Source organism: Arachis stenosperma, chromosome 2 (genome assembly GCF_014773155.1).
Source record: "Arachis stenosperma cultivar V10309 chromosome 2, arast.V10309.gnm1.PFL2, whole genome shotgun sequence".
NCBI lineage: Eukaryota > Viridiplantae > Streptophyta > Magnoliopsida > Fabales > Fabaceae > Arachis > Arachis stenosperma.
Genome location: NC_080378.1, coordinates 69,358,186 through 69,375,078, shown reverse-complemented (window position 1 = coordinate 69,375,078; position 16,893 = coordinate 69,358,186). Strand labels below are relative to the sequence as shown.

At 34.2% G+C, this 16,893-nt stretch overlaps 1 protein-coding gene and 1 long non-coding RNA gene across 3 annotated transcripts; one reads left to right on the top strand and one right to left on the bottom strand.

The window, feature by feature from the left end:
• The first annotated feature begins 217 nt into the window (after positions 1-217).
• On the top strand, positions 218-2,879 carry LOC130962971 (uncharacterized). The gene is made up of 4 exons (XM_057889126.1): positions 218-806; positions 981-1,464; positions 1,524-1,972; positions 2,059-2,879. Exons 1-4 carry the CDS (start codon positions 218-220, stop codon positions 2,877-2,879), a joined length of 2,343 nt encoding a protein of 780 aa, XP_057745109.1.
• Positions 2,880-8,515: 5,636 nt separating this feature from the next.
• Positions 8,516-11,584, bottom strand: LOC130961710 (uncharacterized). Of its 2 annotated transcripts, XR_009079608.1 has the most exons (5): positions 11,402-11,584; positions 11,250-11,293; positions 11,107-11,149; positions 9,873-9,974; positions 8,516-8,868 (listed from the first exon to the last, which is right to left on the bottom strand). It is a non-coding gene; the product is annotated as an uncharacterized LOC130961710 (long non-coding RNA). The 2 variants fall into 2 exon arrangements; XR_009079607.1 differs by having other exon boundaries at positions 11,250-11,578.
• Between the last annotated feature and the right edge of the window lie 5,309 nt (positions 11,585-16,893).

Below are 16,893 nucleotides of genomic sequence, written 5' to 3'. Positions count from 1 at the left end.
TTTTTAATCCGGGATCAGAAATCGGTCCCACCGATTTGGGTGTGCAGCGGTCGGTCCTTCCGATTTGCCATTAGTCACCACAAAAACGGATGTTGGCATCACAGAAGCCCCATTTCTTCCTCGTTCGCACTCTTCTCCTCTCTTCTCTTCTCTTCTCTGATTCTTGTCTTTCATTTGGGTAAAAAAAATTTCTGTGAGGCTGGAAATAGATAGTGATATGGATGATAGAGTTGTATTGAAGATTTATTACTACGGGCAGATCTTATTACAAACATATGAGGGAGTTCAATTCGTGTGTGAAAATCCATTAGATGTTGTTATTCCATTCACATTGTCATTTGAGGAGTTGAAAGGTGTGATTTGTGAGAAGATAGGCACGCAAAGATGTAGGAGAATATCGTGTATTTTGTACAGGTATCCTTTACCTGTGTTTGGCGGGTTTGTTCAATTTCAAACCAAGTATGTGATGGACGAAGCGAGTATGCAGGAAATGTTTTCAATGTACATGGAAAATCGCCACCGAATATCGTGCATCGAGTTATATATTGAGTTTGAGCAATCTGAAGCAGACCGTAACATTGAGTTGGAAGATTATAATAGTGAAAGCGAAGATGAATTTGAAAGTAACTATGAGATCGTCGGTCCAGGCGAGGACGAAGAAGAAGCTGTTGGCGACATGAACGCAGATGTGGCGGAAGTTGCAAATGCACTAGCAAACCCGCATCCGTTTCAAGAGCCTTCTTTCATGCGGTCGTTGGATTTAGGGGCTATGCACGCATCGGAGTTTCCGGAATATATGAATACAGGTGCGTAAACCTAGCTAGCTACGTGAATCTCTGAATTGTTGTTTACGTAGATGGAATAGAGAAGAATAAGACTATAACGATCTTACCTAGTAAAGTATGTTTATTAATTGAGTTGTAATGAAGGACTTCTTACTGAGTACATAATGAAGCATTTGTTACTTTTGATGTATGTAGCCCCTCCTGTTGTGGCGGATGGTGAGTTCACAGTGGGGATGGAATTCAGCTCAAGGGAGGCAGTAATCAAGGCAATGAAAGATTATACCATCCGGAGAGGTGTGGACTATCGGGTATATGAGTCGGAACCGACGACATTCTATGCCAAATGTATAGAATATGGGAATGGTTGTGACTGGTTGATCCGGGTAACCAAAATGCAGAAGAAGTACTGTTGGGAGATAAGGAGGTACAATGGAAGTCATACCTGTACCAGGTCTACTATTTCTCAAGACCATTCGAAGCTGGATTCCAAGACAGTTGCGGAAGCAATAAAGCCGTTGGTAGAGGTTGACCCGTCTATAAAGGTAAAATCTGTAATTGCTGATATCCAGTCAAAGTTTAACTACACCATCAGTTATCGGAAGGCTTGGTTAGCAAAGCAGCAGGCGGTCGAATCAATTTTCGGAAGTTGGGAAGCATCGTATGAAGCTTTGCCGATATGGTTTGAGGCCATGTGCCACAAAGAGCCATCAGCAGTGGTTCACTTTGAAACAATGCCAGCTTACCAGGGGATGATTTGGTTCCTGATATACGTGTTCTACATAGAGTCTTCTGGAGTTATTACCCCTGTATAAGGGCCTTCAGACACTGCAAGCCAGTGGTGCAGGTGGACGGGACTCATTTGTATGGAAAATACAAGGGTTGTTTATTGGTTGCAGTGTCACAAGATGGTAATAACAACATCGTGCCTATTGCATTTGCCATAGTGGAGGGAGAGACTTCTGATGCATGGCACTTTTTTCTGAGCAACCTGCGTCAACATGTGGTGACCCGTGATGGTGTCGGACTAATCTCCGATCGACACGATTCGATTAGGTCAGCTATTGAACGAAGTAATGGGGCGTGGTCTCCTCCAAGAGCTTTCCATATGTTTTGCATCAGGCATATTGAGTCCAACTTCTTGAGGAAGTTCAAAGCACCTTACCTGCAGAAGCTTATCGTCAATATTGGTAAGTTTGTATACAATGAACTTTTATTTTATTGTAGGCATGATCAAATAGACTGGTGTTCATAGCTGACTGAATGTTTTTCATAGGATATTCAAGGACGACCAGGGAGTACCAGATGCGTTATGAACGATTAAAGGAACGGGGTGAGGCTTACACCAATTGGCTTGATCGGATCCCTCGTGAGCAGTATGCTTTGGCATTTGATGGTGGTTACCGATGGGGTCACATGACCACCAATCTTGTGGAATGTATCAACTCCGTCCTAAAGGGTGCACGCAATCTCCCAGTCACTGCACTTGTTAAGGCGACATTTTACAGGCTGAATGAGTTGTTCACTAGGAAAAGAGCTGAGGCTGAAGCCCGAATCAGTGCTGGAGTTATGTTCTCTGAGATGGTGACAACCAAGCTGAATGCAAATCAACGAGCATCAGGTAACATACAGGTTAGCTGTTTTGATAGAGAAAATGAAGTCTTCGAAGTACGCGAGATGCCTAGTGGGGTTGAGTATGCAGTTGACCTGCGCCACTATCGGTGTGATTGTGGTGAATTCCAGGTTGACCGAATTCCGTGTAGGCACGTGTTTGCGTGTTGTGCAAATCAGAGGTTGGATTGGAAAGTATTTGTTAATGACGTTTACAAGATGGACCAAATTCGAAGAGTATACAGGGCTAGGTTTCGACCACTGGGAAATCCGGCAACGTGGCCTGCTTATCATGGACCCAGATTCGTTGGAAACCCGTTCCTAAGACGGGTTGCCAAGGGCCGGCCGAAGATGACCCGCTTCTTGAATGAGATGGACACCCGTATGTTGCGTCGCCCTAGGCGATGCAAGCAATGCGGTGCAGAGGGCCATAGTCGCAGTAGATGTCGTCAAAGTGGTGGACCGAGTGCAGGTCCAACCGACTAGTAGTAGAAGAATAAAAAATAATTATACTTAATTTTATTGAACATTATTATTATTATTATTATTATTATTGTTATTATTATTATTATTATTATTATTGATAATTTAATTCGTTGAAGTATTAAAAAGAAATTTAAGATTTATCATACCTGCACAACGATTTTAACCTGTTTATTATAAATTATAAATTAAAATCCAATTACTTCTTTTGAACAAGAATTGAAATGGCTTTAATATAATGAAAGCATTACACATTTAATTTACAGTTACAAAAAACTCAATACAACTTGCTATGGAAAATAACATATTATTTATTTAATTCTGTTTCTTCTTTTAAAATTAGTTTTAGTTTTTTTCATAATAACTAAACTAATTGAATGAACATTTTTAACTATAAATATCATCGAGAGCTAATTTTATAAAAGCTGAGTTTTAAATTATTGTTTAACAACATATAAAAAAACTGACATTTTAATTATATTGACAAGTTTCAAAATATAAAATATAAAAAAAATAAGTAGATACCAATAACCAAATAAACATAGTCAACAATAACAACCTACTTAACAATAATAACCTAGTTAACATACTCAATGAGTCAACAGTACACATTATCTCTTAAATAGTAGTAAGAACGTAGGTAACATTGTCAATAATTAAGTAGTTACAACTTCACTTCCTCGGTGCCCACTTGATATCTTTGTATATCTTTCTGCACTTCTTTGCAATCCTTTTAAAAGCGGATGGTGTATACCGATTTGCACTCCGACGTGGAGGATCAGCTCGAAGGTTGTAACCTTTACCTTTTTCACTTGTGGCCGTACCTATGTAAACACAACAAATACAAATACAAACATAAACATAAATGTACAAATATGAATACAAAAACAAATACAAATATGAATACAAAAACAAATACAAATATAAATATGAATACAAATACAAATATGAATACAAAAACAAATATGAATACAAAAACAAATACAAATATAAATACAAATACAATTACAAATATAAATACAAATACAATTACAAATATAAATACAAATAATTACTAACATTATGTTTTACCTGCACTAGGTGCTGTATCCTCGTCAGCAGGATCGTCATCCTCATCACCACCCTCATCCCCAGACTCATCAGCGTCATTCCCCTCATCCTCAGACTCATCCTCATCATCACCCTCATCCTCAGACTCATCCTCAGACTCATCCTCAACCTCATCCTGATGAACTGCTCTATGACTCTCATGAATCATAGTCATCGGAATACGTCTATTATTTCCACTTTGTATGATCCCTCCCGCGGCTTCATTACTTCTGCTCGAGTCAACAGACATTCTGGGACCAGAATTATCAGATGAAGTGCGACCTAGATATCCCAAATCCAATGACCTCCTAGCTGGAGTAACTCCACCAAAATGTGCTTGATGGTCGGTGGGGATGTCAATATAATTACCTGAATGTGACTGGTGCGACCCCGATGCCATCAAACCAAGTAGCTGACTGAATGAAGGTTGCTCTCCATACTCAGAATGTGGACCACCCCAAAACTGATGGTGTGACGGGACTGACGCTGAGTAATAATCAGACGGATGCGTGTAAGGAACATATGGTGCAAAGTAATCAACCCCCTGATGTGGCGGCACAGGTGGCGGTGGTGGTGGAGGTACGGCAACCGGTTCCGGTTCCGGTTCTGGTGCCGGTGGTGGTGGTGGTGGTGGAGGACCTTCTGGATTCTCTTCAAAAACAAGGTTTGACAATTGCAAGTGGTCACCATATGCCTCTCGGTACCACTGCATGTAAATTTCTAAAGGATAATGTAAATGCTCCAAGTCTTCAGATAGAATGTGACTATATCGATTGGTCCATTGCATCACCCATTGCGAGTGGGTATTGGCCCAGTCTTGATTCTTAGGCCCTGTTAGAACTTCCCCATGTGATGCACCTAGATCCTGCACTTCACTAGGAACACCCTGTGTCAATCCAAATTGCCTCCTGACTCTATCAGTAGCATGCCACTCGATGCATTCAAAAGATATAAGTGGCACTGTGGCACTCCACACCACAGAATTATGATGGATGGCTAAGGGAATTACGTCTGGCTCGATGTATCCAATGCCATAAGCCTGCCAAAGAAACTAGACACTTCTCCCAGTAAGATGATTACACAACAATTACTTCACTTAAGAATTTACATAAGGTACTTGTATTTTACACAATACCTGTCCTTCTTCTAGATCATCCAACAACCTCCTGTATTGGGCAAGCGTTTTATATCGGTAGGCATAGTTTTGACGGTCCCAGTTATGCCACCTGCAGACGGATAATCCATTTCCTAACTTAAATTACCATAAACAAAATACAATTTAAATCAATTACTACGACGCATACTTTAATCAAGATTACCTGTTTGCAATTGGAAAAGCTCGGGGATTGCCAGGAATCGACGCTAGAAATGGTAGCCGGATCCAAGCCCAACTTACCAACAGTGTCAGTGGACCGTCCATCTCCTTGCAGTCGACACGAGTTGCCCTGCACAATGATCTATACAAGTGTGCCAGGCATGCCGAACCCCAACTAAACTGTATGATCTGGCCGAAGTTGCGGAGCAAGGGTAAAAATTTCCAGTGCACCCCTGCACCCGACTTATCTGTAAATAGAACTTTCCCAAATAACAACATTATGTGACACTTTACATACATCTGCATGCTAACAACATCATTCAGTTCTATGCGATCTCTCACACCCCTAAACCACGTTAACTTTATAAAGCTCCCTCTACATTCATTTTTCCTGGGTGCAACTCCAAAGTGGTGCAAGCACTCGGCTTCCAATGCCTCAAAGCTACTCATGGTCGGACCTGTAACCGGAAGACCATTTGTTGGCAGACCGAGAATTACCGCCACATCCTCCAAGGTCACTGCACACTCACCAACCGAAAAATGGAACGTATGAGTCTCGGGCCGCCATCTCTCAATCAGAGCAGTAATCATTGCTGACTGGCCTTTAATAACTCCAATTTGGGATACATAATAAAATCCAGTCTCGCGTAACTGTGCCTCAACAATTTGGTTATATGGATCCGGCGGGTGTAAATGGTCACACTCCAACATCCTTGAAGCCTACAATACCACATTTTCCAGTATAAGAACAAATCTAACACAACTATATTATTCAATAACACAAGTATACTTTAACATGTCCATTAAAACTAATTTCCAGCATAAAACTAATTCAAACAAAAAAACAGCATACTAATTTCTGATTATTATTCTTATTATTATTATTATTATTATTATTATTATTATCATTATTATTATTATAATTATTATTATTATTATTCAAACATCAAACGCACACTTTCTCTACTATTATGATTAGTATTATTGTTATTATTATTATTATTCTTATAAAAAAAGCATACTAATTTATTATTATTGTTATTATTATTATTATTATTATTATTATTATTTATTTTTATTATTATTATTCAAACAGCTTATTATGATTATTATTATTGTTATCAATATTATTATTCGTATAATAAAAAAAGCATACTAAGTTATTATTATTATTATTATTATTATTATTCAAACAGCATACATACATTTCTCTATTATTCTAATTATTATTATTGTTATTATTAATATTCGTATAAAAAAAAAACCATACCAAATAAATTATTATTATTATTATCATTATTATTATTATTATATTCAAACAGCATACATACATGTACATACATACATACATACATACTAATTTTTCTATTATTATGATTATTATTATTGTTATTATTATTAGTATAAAACGTACCATACTCATGATTTATTATTATTATTATTATTATTATTATTATTATTATTATTATTATTCAAGTAACATACACTAATTTTTCTATTATTATTATTTATTATTATTATTATTATTATTATTATTATTATTATTATTATTATTATTATTATTATCATTATATAAACCAAACCAAACAACATACTAGTTTTTTTTATTATCATTACTATTATTCTAACAGTATATATACTAATTCTATTATTAATCATAATAATTAACGATCATAAATAAATTAACTAATAAAATTTTCATTCATCTCAACAAACAAATATTCATCTCATCTCCATACATACATACATACATACAAGATTATTCCTATTTTTATTTCTATTTCTAACCACCTAATAATAAAATACATACATATATGTTTAATTTCTAATTTCTACTTATAATAAAATCTAAATTATCACCATCATTATCATTAACTAAAATTATGAAAAAAAAAACTTACATGATTTGAATCTCCAAGATAGTTAACAATATGAAGCTCCGGTTGATTTACTTCCTTAGTTTTTCTTTTTTTTTGGCATTTTTTTTTTCCTCTTTCCCTGATCTGGTGGTGGTCCAACAATGGGGGTGTGTGGGGTTGAGAGGAAGAAGAAAGGGATTTGTGTGAGAGTGAAAGCGAGAGTGTTGCAAAGTGAAAGAGAGAGAGATGGGTATAGGGGGATAAGGTCACGGGGTGCACCGCGGAGCCACCTGCATGCGGGACATGTGGCAACTAGCCACCAATCGGTGCCACCGATTTCGGCACCTCCCTCTCCCACAAATCGGTGCCACCGTTTTCCTTCCCTCCAATCGGTGCCACCGATTTCTTTACATGCGCCGTCACAACTCCGTCAAACACCCCAAACCCCCATAACGCCGCACATCACCAACGCCATCCCCATATCAAAATTAAAAACCTCTCTTTTGGTATTTTAAAAATTTGCAGGTGTTCTCAATTAGATAATTTAACCCAATCATAATAATATTCGTTTTTTTAATAAAATATTAGGTTAGTTTAAATATTTTTTCACGACAGAGACTAAATTAAAAAAATTAACGAATAATGATCCAATTAAAAAAAATAAAGACTTAATTAAAAATTTAGTGAAACTTAGGACCTACAGAATAATTAAACTTATTTTTATTTTTGTTTCCTGTGTTTATTTTTAAAAAATAATTTTCAAATTTTTCAAATTTTAAAAAACATGATTGATTTATGAAGAGAATATTTATTTCTAAGCATAAAAAATAATAACAATATATTTGATTGGTTCATTTTTAAAATGTATTTTTAATATTTTAAAATTTTAAAATTATATTTTTATTAAATGTATAATTTTAGTTATTTAATTTTTTATTAAATTAACAACTAATTTTTATATAATATCAATATAAAATAAATTATTATCTTATTATGCTATGTTAGGAAATTTGATATCTCATATATATATATATATATATATATATATATATATATATATATATATTGTTTTGTATTTTCTATGTCACTGTATAATAATAAAAAATATAAATTGAAAGAAAATAATAAAATTATACTCAAATTAATCCTATTCTACTTATAACGTCCTAACTTTTAATATGTCATGATCGTACTAGAGCCAAAATATTACTAATCTGTTCTTGTATATACTCTAACTTTCTTTTTAATGTAGCATATAAGTTTAATTCACCGTTAATTTCGACATTTTTTTTTAAAAAACACATTAAAAAGAAAAACAATCATGTACAATGAATCATAAAGCAGAAAGAGAGATACGAATAAATATAATTCATAGGATAGGCATACAATTCTCATTCATACATCCAAGGAGTAAAAGTAGTACCAGTAGTACAACATAACACATGTTAACTCAAATATTAGATTTCTTAGCTTATGATATTTCATATATATAATACAGACTCTTTTAAACATGACCCTACATCCTAGCCCATCTAAGAAACCTCTAGTCTGAAACCTGAACTAGAAAAGTCTAAACACTAAAAAAAATACTAACAAGAAAAGAAAAAAAATATTCTAGGCTTCGTAACTTCATATGACATCGGCCGTCTTTAAAACATAAAGGCACTTTAACTCTAGGACGTAGCAAAATAGACAGCATCATCTTTTCATCGAGTGTTATTAGCTCTGCCTGTAAAAACAGTGAAAGAAATGGGATGAGAACCTACAATTTCCAATAGAATACTAAGAAAGGAAAACATTTCGCTCATCGGTCATAGGGCAAGGCTCTAGTGTAGGAATATTCACACGCATTATCATTTCGATCCTAGGTTACATGTTCTTATCTTTCTTTTATCCCGTAATTGTTTTAGTCTCCATTTTCAATATAACCCAATCTTAATCTCCTCTTATATCATTCCTTATAGTCTCTTATCCTCGTTTTATATTAGGATCAGTATTATCACAGCCAGTTAGCAACAGCAGGCAATCATAGATAAGTCACAAACACAAATATAGACAAATCACAAAACACAAAAATAAAGGATCAACTACAATACAAGATCACAAGAAATATGTTACAAAGAAATATGTTACAAACAATCATGATGCATATCAGTCCTAAGCAGGCCATGAGGCGTTACGCATCACCGTCCTCATGAGATTGTACTCATAATCAAATTGTGAGCGGGACAAGGCCACGATTTTCACCATTGGCAGAACGAATAATAATAAAGAACTGGACAAATAGGATAAACCACCATCCTTGCCAGACAAATAAGTATTCAGTTCTCAGTTATTAATTATCAATTTTTAATTTTCTGTTATCAATTCTTATTTTTTCATTTATCATTTTCTAATTATCAATTCTCTATTCTCTAATATCCTTTTTACCCTCTTAGTTCTCTGTATTTAGTTCTTAGTTAATCTCTTCTCCGTTACCTTCCCTCATCATTAAATTTTCTTAGTTTCTCACCTCTACCTTAAATCAGGTCTTTGGTTTTAAATTACGTTTTTGCCCTCTTTTACTTACACTACCTTGATATCCTTAAACTTCTATGAAAAGATCTTCATGTTCTTTAACCTTTTATATTACCTTTTTAATCTTTAATGAAAATTATATTTATGTTCTTCTTTATAAAATTACATCTTTATCCTTATCTTTTTTAAAAAGACACCTATACCCCTTGTTCTTACCAGCTTGAGCTGAGGTATAAGTCGTCCTTCTGATGAGGTCGGTAGACTTCTAAGGCGTGATCCAAACCTCGTCGGCAAAGGAAGAGTGGAAGAAGTGGGTACCTGCAAAGGCACTCCGACACTCAAGTCAATAAGAGAATATGTGTGAAGACTTTTTCTTAGAGAGATTACTTACCTCCTTTGTTCCTGTCTCTTACTTTTATATTTGTTCGAACAGGAATGACTATTTTTTCAGGTCGTAACGTCTGGGGAGAGAATTAATCATATGTCCGACGTTATGGAAATAAATGCCGCTTATTGCGAATGCTCGACTATTATTATGGATACGTTACCAAACTATAACTCGTAACCGATCTTACTGGTCATATCACCCCTCATTGTCTAAATTGCCATTTTATCTCATTTTTACATAATAACCTAATCCTTGCCTCTTTCCTTAATTACAATTTTGCACCTAACATTTTGCAAATTATATCCCTGGCCTTTTATAAAAGATTTTGTTCTGTCCCTGAGCTTTTACAAAATTATAGTTTTGTCTCTGAACATTTTAAAATGATTATTTTGCCCTTGAATAATTTCAAAAATTACCATTTTACCCTTAATATTTTGCTAAAAAATCATTTTATTGTCCCTTATAACCCCACATTACATATTTAACCCCGAATTATTTTCAAAAAGATCATATTACCCCTTATGAACTCCACTTTACATATTTAACCCCAATTTTTTTTAAAAAGACCACTTTGCCCTCAAAGTCCTCCTTGCTCATAATTTTTCTTTCAAACTCTTTTCATGGCCGAATTGGCCTTAATTCTTTTCTCTTGAACCTCTCTTACATGTCTTACCTTTTTGTTTTTCATTTTTATCATTAAAACTTCCATCTTTAAAATTTAAAAACCCTGATATACTATCATCGGGTGCATCGGCCACTTAGGCTTCAAGCATATATCTATATCATCATGTAACATATCCAATTAACATTCATACATCATCAAACATTCAATTCATCATCAAATTTCATCGACCAACAATCATAAACATCACTTAAAGCTTTAAGACATATATGAAGATTTTAGGTTTAACCTAACCCTTACCTTGATTCCAAGTTTTTTAACCACCTCTTAGAACCTTTTTAGCACCAAATCCTTTATATGTTTCAATCAAAAACAATTTTTAGGATAAAAAATTCTTAAGGCCGAATTGAACACAAAGAAAAAGGGAGAGTTTTATTTACCCTTTAAGCTTGAGACTTTGTAGCTTTCAACTTCTTAGAGCACCTAGAACATAGTTTTATGGATGAAACAAGATCAAACATGAGAATCACCTTGATGCACATAAAGATCGAACCATTACATGAAAAGAGAGGGATTCTTTCACCTTTTTCAAGCTTGTTATGGTATTTTTCTTACTCCTTGAGACTTCTAAATATGATTTTCCAAGCAAAAATATCAAAAACATGTAGTTTCTTTCATAAACACCACATGACCAAAACTTCAAGTGGAAAGAAGGAGAGTTATATCTAAATTTACCTAAAAGAAATTGATATGAAGATAAAGATGAGGATGAGAGGAACACTTTAAATGATTTAGAATTTGAAGAAAAGCTTTCCTTTCTTCACTAGACAAAATTGAAAGCAAGCTTTTATGGAGGTGTATACTTGTGTTTTCTCTCTAGAATTCTCTTGAAAAATGAAGAAAATAATAAAGTAGGAGGTAGGAGAGAAGAGAAGGTCGTGGAAATTAAAGGAGGAATAAGGAAGGAGCTTAGTCATAAAGTAGGTTTGGGGATAATTACCAAAGTTAGATATTTTTTATCACATATTGTTACTTTATCAGAATACATAACTCAATTACTAGTATAAATGACACTGGTATTTTAATCATCTCTATTCTAGAATATCTCTAAAGTGTTCTAGTGTCATAGTACTAATTAGAGAATATTAATAATAATCTTTACTGGTTGAATTTTAGACTCGGTTATTATATTATTACCATAAAATACCATTATCATAAAATATTATTATTTATTTTCATGTATATTCAAAATGGGCTCGTCAAACAAAGTCTAATCGTATCATTTGAATTTCATAAATTTCTAACGTATAAAGCTCAAAATGTCCGTTACTAAAAATTTAGGTTGTTACATTACTTATTTTGTTATTAATTCTTTAGATTTAAACCAAACAAATTAATTAATTAATATTAAATTTTTTTTATGTAAACATTTTATTTAACAAATAATTTATTAATAATATAATGAATAAATAAATATTAATGTTAAAAAATAAAGTTTAAAACAAAAGCTACCTTTTTTGTTAATATTTTTTAAGTTTTTATTTATTCTTTTAATTTTTAGTATCGATACTTTCATAATTAATTGTTGATTTAAAAAATTATTTCTATAACAAAATTATTTCTTTAAACGAGATGGTCTTACCTCTGAAAAAATGAATATAAAAAATAAAAGAATTTAATAAATAGATATTAATTCAAAGAATACGTATTTAATACTAAATAAAATAAAAGAATTTAATAAATATATATTTAATTTTAATTAGAGCTTCATTTTTTTCTTGTTTATCTTGTCTATATAGTTCAAAGATACAAAATAAGCCTAAAATAAAAAACCAAAAAGGATAAATAAAATTAAAAAAATATTGAAAAAACTTTACCTTTTTAAGAAGATGTTTGTTCAAGTCTAGGGTCTTTTCTAATCCAAACAGGATAAACAAACTAGGGTCATTTCTAATCTAAACAGGATAAACAAACTAAGTCTCAATCCATATCAATAATCTCTACTCTTGATTCTCCCTAACACTAACATATTACTTCTCTCAATATCATTATCATTCGTTTCAGTATTAAACTCTTCTGGTTCCATAGTCTCTACAATTATTGTCATTCAATCCCCAAAGGTATCAATCACCATCATTAGCCATACTAGTGCTCTCATAAATCTCAGTTCTCTCCGATACAAATCATCATCTCTCTTCATATCATAACTGCCCATATTTCATAATTCTATATCAGTTCTCATCAAATCTCAAATCAAAGCAAGTGGGACGAGTCACTACCCTTGCATCTACCCGGGGAGCTCACATGTCAATCAATACTCATTCAGCATCCTCCAATCAAACTCAATCATTCAAATTTCATTTAAAAAAAGCCCCCAGCATCACCATCGCCAGCATGAGGGACCTCTTAGTTATATAAACACATACAAGACAGTACAATGAATACACAGATAGAGATACCAGATAAGGCAATTAGATCAAGTAGCATATAAATACAATTAATCAATAAGCAAGACAAAAACCAAAAGTACACCCAAACAAACAAATGATGTATATCTGTCCTATGGCTAATGAGCTCCTCTATCAGTTATATAGTAGTCAATCTTGACACATTCGGTAGCTAATACAGACATAAAACTCCATAACATGGAATAGGTATTACATGTCCACCCATGCTGGTGCTTCACCACAACCCAGAGTAGGCATTACTCATCCACTTAGGCAGGTGTCTCAACCATAACCCGGATAGAAATTACTCATTTATTCTCAGGCCATAACTTGGATAGAAATTACTCATCTACCCTCAAAATCACATCTCGGATAGGAATTACTCATCTATTCTCAAAATCATAACTCAGATAGGGATTACTCATCTATCCTCAAAATCACAATTCAGGTAGGAATTACTCATCTATCCTCAAAACTATTACTCAACATCTCAACATTCATAGACATACTCACACATAATCCTCATCATCATTACCTCATTCAATAGTATTGGTTTATCATTAACTTAATTCTCCACACCACAATCTCCCTCAATATCATTCTAACTTCCCCAATATGTTCGCTCTTATTCCAAAGCCTAAAAACTAGCTATCGGACCTTAAACAGGAGTTACAAAGGTGAAAGAGCAGAGTGGATAGACAAAAATAGTTAAAATAAATATTTTCAACAAAACAGGACATTCATGCGTACGCATGCCTAGTGCGTACACGTGAGTCCCCTTCTGTGCGTGCGCATGGTATGTGCACGAAAAACATTTGATTCTAAAAATGCAAGTCGTGCATACGCATGGTACGTGCACAATACTCGCACAAAGCTCTTTCCAGTCTATAACGCACCTCATGCGTACGCATGACCCCAATTTCCTGCAACTTCTGCAGAATTCCATTTTTAACCCTAAACTTGAAATATGCATAACTTTTTCATTAAAAATCATTTTCAATCCGTTCTTTGAACGTCGTAAACTTCATGGACCCAATTTTTATTCAAAATAAGTTTCACAAGATTTGGTGGTCTGAAAGCCATGTTATGGCTTGCCGATTTTGGTCAAAAATAGGTTTTTGCCAAGAGTTACAAACCCTCTAGTTTATCCAAAATTCTCAATCCAAAACCAAACCAATCATACTCAAATCAATATTAATCCTCCTACAGATTATCACATGCTCGTCAATCACTTCACAATCATTCTAACTCCTAAGTTCTTCAATTCATTCAAAGATTTTCACTCATAATTCCATGATTAATCCTTAACCAACCCAACTCACCATTATTCGGCACAACATTCAATTAGCAATTCAACATACATTTATCAGTTTCCTACCTTTCCTAACTCTTTCTTGCACCAAATCAAACAATTCCAACTGCAATCTTTATCACACACATACTCAACATCCATAATTCACAACCATATTTTCATCAATAATTCCATTCAATAATTCACACTGTTTACCTTCACTTGCCTCATATGGGATTTCCTCACCCTATCACGGCCTTCGCCCCAACACCCACATTAATTATCAACATAATCAATAATATCACAACTCATGTCCCATTCATTATTTTATAAAAATTAATATTACTCCACCACTCAATTCACAATATCGCAACCAATTGAATCAAGCATACATTGATTCAACTAATCACAACAGAATCCAATTTCAATCCAATCCTATCCTAAGAGCAATTAACCTAGGCATTCAGATAACTTTACATAATGCCTATCTGAAACTCAAACCCATACTAGTTTCTAGACCTTTGATTTTCTTTTCTTTCCGGCCAAACCAAACTCGTCCAACACCAATTGAGCCTCAATTAATAGCTCTAAGATTGATCCAAGCTCCCAAAGTGTACCAAATGACCCAACAACTCTAATATTACTAATTTCACACACACACACACACACACACACACACACACACACACACACACGTGACAAACGTGTGCCCATCAATAGCTCGTCAATTAGAGATCTGGATCAAAAGTTATGAGCAAATGAAATTGGAAGTGATTAGTGTCACTAGGTTTTTTGCTCTCTTCTCTCTTCATCACCATTCCTCACTCTCTCAATGTGGGTGAATGGTGATTTTTGTGATGAAGCGAGGTATTTATATAGTGGGCTTAGGCCCACTTAGGCTCGGTTCACTCGTTTTTGTCAGTTGGCCCGATTTTGGGCCATAACTTTTAAAATTTTAAATCAGATTCTAAATATTTTTATTTTTCTAATTTATAAAATTTAATTTCTTAATTCCTTTAACTCATAATTAATTTATTAGTTAATTATTTATTAATGAATTAGATTTTGCAACTTTTGCAAAATGCAACTAAAAGCTAATATTGAGATTTAGAAGAAAGATATTTTCGGTGATATTTTCAAAAGGAAGAGAATTTTGATTGGAAGAATAGGGGGGATTCAAATATGTGTATCTTATGAGAGGAGTAATAGATTAGATAACCTAGAATAGGATCTGCAGAGGCAACTCCAAGAAATGCTAGATAAAGAAGAGAGACTTTGGTTGTAGAAGTCTAGAGCTCGATAGATCGCTGATGGGGACCGCAATACAAGGTAATCACACCCAAACTATTATAAGAAGAAGAAGGAATAGGGTCTTGTGCTTGTGGAAAGAAAATGGAGAGTGGGAAGAAGAGCTGAACAATCTCCAGAATATGGCTAATGAGTTTTATGTCAAGCTTTTATCAGAAGAAAGGAATATTAGGGAGGTAGTTGAGTGCACTAAATCTTTCCCTCCTATGGATGAAGTGTTGATGCAGGGTGCTATGTTAAAACTGAACATGGAAGAAATTAGAGATGTTTTCTTTAATATTGGAGCTTTTAAAACTCCAGAGGTTGATGGGATCCCGCCATTTTTTATCACAAGAACTAGAGTCAGATACATAAGGATGTTGAGAAAGTGATCAAGAGGATTTGGGAGCACCCTGAGGATGTGAAGATGGTGAATAAAACCTTGCTTGTTTTATTCCCCAAAGTTGACAAGCCCGAGTTCCTAAATCAATTTTGCCTAATTTTGCTGTGCAATGTCTTATATAAGGGTTTCTCCAAGATTTTGGTTAATCGTATCAAGCTCATCCTCAAGGAAAGGATATCCCCTCATCAATCTTGCTTCGTTCCAGCTGTAATATTGATGATAACATTGTTATAGTCAAGGAGATGGTTCACTCAATAAAGAAATTTGGAGGTAACAAAGGCTTTATGTTCATAACAATTGATCTTGTTAAAGCTTATGATAGATTTTATTGTAACTTTATTCATTTTACTATTCTTGAATTCAAAATTCTGCTCCACTTGTGTAATGTTGTCATGAATTGCATTACTTTCCCATCTCCTCGGTGTTGTGGAACAATCAGAGGAGTGACTCTTTTATGCCTTTGCATGGTATCAGGCAGGAGGATCCTTTGTCGTCTTATGTCTTTGTGATTTGGGTGGATAAACTCTCCATATGATTCATGAGGCAGCGGGTGAGGGGAGTTGGAAGCCGATGAGGGCTGGTAGGAATGGCCCCCTATTTCGCACCTTATGTTTGCGAATGACGTAATTCTTTTTACAAGGGCTTTTAATAATTAGGCTTCTAAAGTTATAGACATTCTGGACAAGTTTTGCGCTACCTGTAACAACTTGTATTTTTGAAAATATAAATATAAATAAGTTATAATTTATCTTGTTAATTTGAGCTCCTTACTTTTAGAAACTAATTTATTAAGAATAGT

Bases quoted from the DNA above. Each gene is read 5' to 3' on its own strand.
- LOC130962971 (XM_057889126.1), top strand. From the start codon at position 218: ATGGATGATAGAGTTGTATTGAAGATTTATTACTACGGGCAGATCTTA. The intron at 807-980 runs GTGCGTAAACCT...TGATGTATGTAG, and splicing joins TCCGGAATATATGAATACAG to CCCCTCCTGTTGTGGCGGAT. The intron at 1,973-2,058 runs GTAAGTTTGTAT...TGTTTTTCATAG, and splicing joins GAAGCTTATCGTCAATATTG to GATATTCAAGGACGACCAGG.